Genomic DNA, 6,785 nt, shown 5'->3' with positions numbered 1-6,785 from the left:
CTTCTGGTAAACATCCTTCAATCTCTTGGAATCTCTTGCCTTCACTGGCTCTTTATTCTGATCCCCTGCGTTCTTGTGCCCCTGCAGGAAGTGCTAAACCATCTGCCTCTGAGATCCTGATGCGCCATGCCAGGAAAAGGACTGCTGATTCCTCTCACTCCCCTGCCTCCTCAAGAAGGAGATCCTCCTTTAGGCCTGATCCAGAGCCCATTGAAGTGACCCCGATATCGCGTGCACCTGGGTCCCCTGTTCATACTGACGAGCTGCCGCTATGCCTCCCGCCGAGTTTGGGGACGCCGATCGTGCCAGTCATCGGCCCGCAGGAAAGGCTTCTGACCCCGGCTTGCTCCAAGGCGTTTGACTCGACTGCCCCCCAAGAAATGACCGACCTAGCTGCGGAACACTGCTTTCTGGTGAGTCTCCTTTCACTGCTTCTTTTCTTCCTTTGCCCCTGTGCTTTCATGACTAACATTTTCTTCATTGCAGTCTCTCCAATCCTCCCTCTATCTTCGTAAGGTGCTGCAGAGGGCCAAGATTGAATGTCTGGCCTCTGTGTGAAAGAACAAGGAGCTCACAGCTCTGCGCTAAGTTGAGGGAACAGCTCCATGTGGCCTTAAAAGAGAAGGAGGCAGCTAAAGACCAGCTGGCGAGGACCCGGGGAGGCTAATGCGTTCGATTAGGGTTGACAAAGGCAGAGGCCCGTGCTGAAGAGATGGCTGAGCTAGCCAAAAATGTGGGTGCCTATACTGCTTTTGAGGGGCGGATTGACTGCATCTGTGCTTATACTGAGGGGAGGCACACGTCCTGGAACCTGGAGGAGGAGCTGGCAGAGTTTGCTCGTGCATTTCCCAATGGCATGGACCTGAGCGCCCTGTTTCCTCCTGAAGCTGAAGCTGCTAACCCGGAGCCTGAGTACACAGCCATAGATATTTCTGGAGCCATCTCTGGGACTGTCGAGGAGATCCTGGCTGGGGAGACTGGTGATGGCGCCACTGCAACTCCTGAGGCTGTTCAGGCACCTGCAACGGAGGAGAAAACAGAGCATGGGGAGCAGAGCAATGGTCAGGAAGCAGTTATCGAGAGGATTGACCTCTCTTAAATTTTATTTCAAATTATCTGGGGACTTGGCCCTGTGTGGCGCAAGTTTTGTAAAAAACTATTTTCTTTCTTGTTTTGGTCCGTTTTTGTGCCTCGGTGTGCGGGTTTTGAACTTTCGTGTGCGCGCTGCTAAAGGTAGCAGGTGCCCTAACTTAAAGTAGCTCTGGGCCCTGGTTTCTAGGCCCTACTTTTGTTATACTTGTGTTTTGCCATTGATTTCTGGAGTTTTGTTTCCACATAGATATACCCAGGAAGCCGACCTGGTTCCAGGTGCGCAGCTCCTGTTTCTGGCGACATGCTTTTGATAACATATTTTACCCATGACGTAAAATATCTTATCACTAGGGTTAGCTGATTAGAGCGTACCTTCATTGAATGTTTCTGACTAACAAGGAATGTTGCGTTCCTTGTGGTTCCAGACGTTTGAAATCGGTGCGTGCACTCTTTGATCGACGACATAGCTATGGAATTACTGAGTTAACGTTAAGGTATGGGTGGTCTTAGTATGCCGAACCCTGCGCGCTACCTCGGCGTATGCTCTCCATGTGGCTTGACTTAAGATAAACGTCTTTGTAGCCTCACATGGCAAAATGGACCCTCAAAGTGTGCCTCATCGATAAGTAACCAACATTAGTACCAAATCCTTTCTTCGTAGAAGCGTTATAAAGTCCAAAGTAGTGCAAATTACCTGGTGCTATCTCATGGTGTTCCAGAGCAACACCTGGATCCAGGAAGCCACAGCCTGTACTACTCGGTTTAAAAACGACTCTTTCTGACTTCAAAAAAGAAAAACTAAAAGAAAAAAGTTTTGTGAAACATACTAACACTTAAAGCATATACTAACCCCCACCCTTTTTTTTTTTTTTTTTTTTTTTTTTTTTTTTTTTTTTTTGCTTCACGGACTTTCGAAAGGTCCTTTGTACACTAAAGTTTTGGCACTTTGTCAGACAAAGTACCGTTTCAAGTGACGGATGTTCCAGGGTTTATCCAAGATTTGACCGTGCATGGTCATCAACCTGTATGCCCCATTCTTGATAATGCTTTCAACCTGATATGGCCCTTCTCATTTGTAGGCAAACTTGCCTGCTTTGTGGTTCTTGGTATTTTCGAATACCCTTCTGAGTACAAGGTCCCCTACTTCAAGGGTCCTGATCCTAACATTCTTGTTATATGTCCTTGCTACGGATTGTTTATACGATGCCATACGTATGTAAGCGCTTTCTCGTAGCTCATCAACTGTATCCAGGCTCCTAGCCATTTCGACTTTGTTTTGTTCTGCCGTCTGACAGCCGTATCTCTGCGTGGGTACGAACTTCGAGGGTATTCTTCGCCTCCGCTCCGTATACAAGGCTAAACGGAGTTTGACTGTTGCCATTTTAGGTGTTGTTCTGTCCGAGGCAGTACCGGTGGCGTTCATCTGCCCATTTTCCTCCCAACTCTTCCAGCCGTTTTCTGAGGTTTTCCACAATGATTTTATTGCTGGACTCGGCTTGGCCGTTGGTTTGTGGATAGCTGGGGGCTGATTTTCTTAGTGTTATGTTCCATCGTGCACATAAGCCCTCGGTGTTATCTGATATGAACTGGGACCCGTTGTCGCATATGATCTCGGATGGTATCCCAAATCTGCTTATGATGTTGCGCTTGATGAAAGAGATCACCTGCTGTTCTTTTACCTCTGTCATCCACTTTGAGAAGTAGTCGGTCATGACTAACATATATACTCTGTTTCCTGGAGCTCTGGGCAGTTTACCCACTATGTCCATGCCCCACATCATGAATGGCCATGGAGAGATAATCGGATGCATTGGTTCTCGTTTGGTGGTGGATTCTTTGGAGCCGCCTTTTGACACGACTCGCAGCGTTTAGCGTGATTTACAGCGTCTGCGTGCATGGTGGGCCAGAAATACCCTTGTCTCAAGATTTTGTTTGACAGACTTCGTCCTCCAGCGTGGTTCCCACATTCTCCGCTGTGCACATCTTTCAATACTTGTTTTGACTTCCTCTTTGCCTAAGCACCGAGGCATGGTCCCGCCAATGATTTTTCAAGAGAATATTATCAATCATGATGTACCTAGAAGCTTTTATTCTGAAACTTTGTGCTTCTTTTCCGTCTTCGGGGAGTGTCCCATCCCTTAGCCAATTTAGGTATGGAACCCTCCAATCTGCATCCTGCTGTCCTACTGCGGAGACCAGCGTCCTGGTTCATTGTGCACACTGCACGTGTACATCCTCTTTCATTGGTCTCTGATCTGGCTCTTCCTGGATGGCTGGGGTCAACACATGAGTAATCGGTATGTTTGATAGTTCTGCGGGCTGGAAGGTGGATCCCAACGTGGCCAGAGCGTTTGCCTCCACGATCTGCTCCCACGGCACCTGAGTTATCTTGAATGTTCTGAATTTTGACTTTCGCTCTGTGGCTATTTTCAAGTAAGCTATCATCTTTGGATCACGCGCTACATACTCGTTGTTTACGTGATTTACCACAAGTAAGGAGTCACTGTATACCCTCAGGTTCCTCACCTTGAGCCCTGACGCCATCTGCATCCCAAGTATAAGAGCCTCATACTCGGCTTCGTTGTTGGTTGCCTTGAACTCACACCTAATGGCTTGCACTATCATGTCTCCTTTAGGAGATCGAAGGAGCAGACCTACGCCAGCCCCTCTTGCATTTGAGGCTCCATCAATGTACAAGGTCCATATTTCACCATCCTGATTCCCTGTTATCGCCAACATCCCTTCTTCTGCCTCCCTACGGGTGGCGGGGCAGAAGTCAGAGACGAAGTCTGCTAGGGCTTGGGATTTTATCCCCGTTCTGGGTTCAAATTGCAAGTCATAGCCACTAAGATGTACTGACCACTTAGTCATTCTGCCTGAAAGTTCAGGCTTCCTCATAATAGTCTTTAGCGGGTAATTGGTTATTACATGGATGGTGTGAGATTCAAAGTACGCGCATAGATTTATAAGAAGCGATAACCAAAGCCAATGCTAGTTTTTCAAAGGAAGTGTACCTGGTCTCTGCAGGGAGCAGAGACTTGCTAATGTAATACACGGGATGCTGCACTCCTTCTTGTTCTTTGACCAAGACTGCGCTTACGGCTGCTTCCGTGACTGACAGGTACAAAAATAGTGGTTCCCCTTGCTCAGGTTTCGCGAGTAATGGTGGCGTGCTTAGGTAGCTTTTGAGTTCTGCGAATGCTTTTTCATGCTCCTCAATCCATTCGAATTTCTGACTCTTCCTCAATATATCATAGAATAGTTTGCACCTATCCCAGGCCCTTGATATGAACCTGTTTAGGGCCGCCACCTTCCCCGCCAGCCTCTGTACGTCTTTTGGCTTCTGGGGTGATTCCAGCTGGAGTATTGCTCTTATCTGTTCTTTGCTTGCCTCAATTCCCCTCTGGGTCACCATGTACCCTAGGAATTTTCCTGAAGATACCCCAAACGAGCATTTGGACGGATTAAGTTTCATTTTAAACTCCCTTAACGTTTGGAAGGTGTCTGCTAAGTGCTCCATGTGCATTCTTGCTTTTTTGGACTTCACCACCATGTCGTCTATGTATACTTCCATGGTCTTTCCTATTTGTTGCTTGAACATTTTATTTACCAGCCGCTGGTACGTAGACCCGGTGTTCTTCAGGCCAAAGGGCATGACCTTGTAACAATATATGCCTCTTTCCGACATGAATGCTGTTTTCTCTTGATCTTGTGGATGCATCTTGATTTGATTATAACCGCTCCTGGCAACGAGGAAAGTGAGTACCTTGTGTCCTGCAGTAGCGTCCACCATTGCATCGATATGTGGCAGTGGGAAGGGATCCTTGGGACAAGCTTTGTTTAGATCTGTGAAGTCTACGCACACCCTCCATTTGCCGTTCTGCTTGGGCACCACTACTACGTTAGAGAGCCACTCAGGGTAACTGACTTCTCTAATTTTATCTGCTGCCAGGAGACTGTCTACTTCTTTGTTAATGACCTCATTTCTTTCTGCTGCGAATTTTCTTCTCTTCTTGCATCTTGGGTGCGACTTGGGTTCACGCTAATTTATGCGAAATAACGGATGGGTCTATGCCTACCATATCATTGTGGGACCAGGCGAAAGCGATCCATGTTGTTCTTGAGAAATTGAATCGGCCGGTTGCACTGACTCTTTCGCAAGTTGCCCCAATCAACACCTGTCTATCCGGTGTTCCTCGTCCAGGTGTATCTGGTCCAGCTCCTCCGAGGGAGGCTCCTTGTATTATGTCGAGGTGCCCCGGTCCTGTAATTGCTATGAGGGGAGCTTGGTTGTAGCCTTGAGGGCTTGGGTATAGCAGTTTCTGGATTCCTCTTGATCTCCTTTTATCGTAACCGTGCCCCATGGTGTTGGGAACTTGAGACACTGATGATATGTTGAAGGCACCGCCTTCATCTGATGCAGCCACGGTCTTCCTAGTATGACGTTGTAGGTGGTTGGACCTTCGATGACTAGGTATCTTACTAGTTTATTAACTCCTTCAATATACGTTGGGATGGTTATCTCACCTACTGAATGCGCGGTCTCCCCACTGAATCCCACCAGGGGCACATACTTCTTTATCAGGTTTTCTTTATCGAAACCCATGGTTTTGAGGGTTTCGAGCATGATAAGGTTCACAGAGCTCCCTGTATCTACCATTGCTTTCCGTACGGTGCAATTGCCAATGGATAACGTTATAGTTAGGGCATCGTCGTGTTGCTCTGCGCCGCTTTCTATATCGGTCTCATCGAAAGTTACCGGGGGTAAATTGCTCTGGCTTACTCTGTATGAAGTTTCTGGATGTTCCCCTTCACTTCTGGTGGCTTTCCTCTTGGCAGCGGAATATGTCAAACCTGATAGCTCGGATCCGCCTGTTATCACGTTAATAATTTTCGTGCATATGGGTGGAGCAGAAGGAAGCACTGATTTCTTCCTCCCTCGTCCCGCTTGCCCCCACGTGATAGCAGGTGGTCCAAGTTTCCTTTGCGTACCTGAAACTTTACTTCCTTTCGCAACCTGTAGCAGTCTTCTGTTCTGTGACCTATGTCCTGGTGTCATTCGCATCTTTTGCTGCTATCTCTGTCGTCGTTGGGTCGGTCCTGAGTGGGAGGCTTCGGCCACCTTACCTGATCGCCCAGACTCCTCAGTGCTTTTTCAGCAGTCCTTCCATTCCCGTGTTGAATCCGTATTCAGATAGTTTAGGAGGATGCTGGGAGTCGTCAATTTGCTGAGTTTTTTCTGCTACCCTGCTGATATTGCGTCTGTTGTACGGTTTAGCTCTATCGTCTTTCTTTTCTGTCGCAAACTTTCTGCTTGTCTTGTCGAAGCTTGCTATACCCTTTCTAGCCTGTATGTCTTCTTCTAACCTTAATGCCGATGTAGCTCTTTGCTGGACTTCATCGAATCTTTCACAAGGGTACATCGTTAATTCTTTGTAGAGGCTGGATTCCTTATCAGGCCCCGCTGAAGGCATTGATGGCGGTGGACATATCGACCCGTATTGAGACTTTCTCGCATGAACCTGGTGACATAATCTTTGATTGATTCACCTATTTCTGGACGATCTGTGCATGTGTCGCTTGTCGCTTGGGTGTTCTCTTCCGGAGAACTGTTGGTTAAATGCGTTGACTAAATCGGCGAATGAACTTATGGTCCGTTAGGCAAGCCAACGAACCATTGTAATCTTTGCTCC

At 47.5% G+C, this 6,785-nt stretch overlaps 2 protein-coding genes across 2 annotated transcripts; both read right to left on the bottom strand.

The window, feature by feature from the left end:
* Positions 1-3,300: 3,300 nt before the first annotated feature.
* On the bottom strand, positions 3,301-3,990 carry LOC141642133 (uncharacterized). The gene has a single exon (XM_074450830.1). It carries the CDS (start codon positions 3,988-3,990, stop codon positions 3,301-3,303), a length of 690 nt encoding a protein of 229 aa, XP_074306931.1.
* A 1,375-nt stretch (positions 3,991-5,365) lies between these two features.
* LOC141642118 (uncharacterized) lies at positions 5,366-6,157 on the bottom strand. The gene has a single exon (XM_074450807.1). It carries the CDS (start codon positions 6,155-6,157, stop codon positions 5,366-5,368), a length of 792 nt encoding a protein of 263 aa, XP_074306908.1.
* Positions 6,158-6,785: the final 628 nt, after the last annotated feature.

The sequence above is a fragment of the Silene latifolia genome, chromosome 1 (assembly GCF_048544455.1).
Source record: "Silene latifolia isolate original U9 population chromosome 1, ASM4854445v1, whole genome shotgun sequence".
Classification (NCBI taxonomy): Eukaryota; Viridiplantae; Streptophyta; class Magnoliopsida; order Caryophyllales; family Caryophyllaceae; genus Silene; species Silene latifolia.
The sequence above is the reverse complement of the archived record's forward strand: the minus strand, read 5'-3'. Positions and strand labels throughout refer to the sequence as shown.

Coding starts and splice junctions, on each gene's coding strand:
- LOC141642118 (XM_074450807.1), bottom strand. CDS start 6,157: ATGCGAATGACACCAGGACATAGGTCACAGAACAGAAGACTGCTACAG.
- LOC141642133 (XM_074450830.1), bottom strand. CDS start 3,990: ATGAGGAAGCCTGAACTTTCAGGCAGAATGACTAAGTGGTCAGTACAT.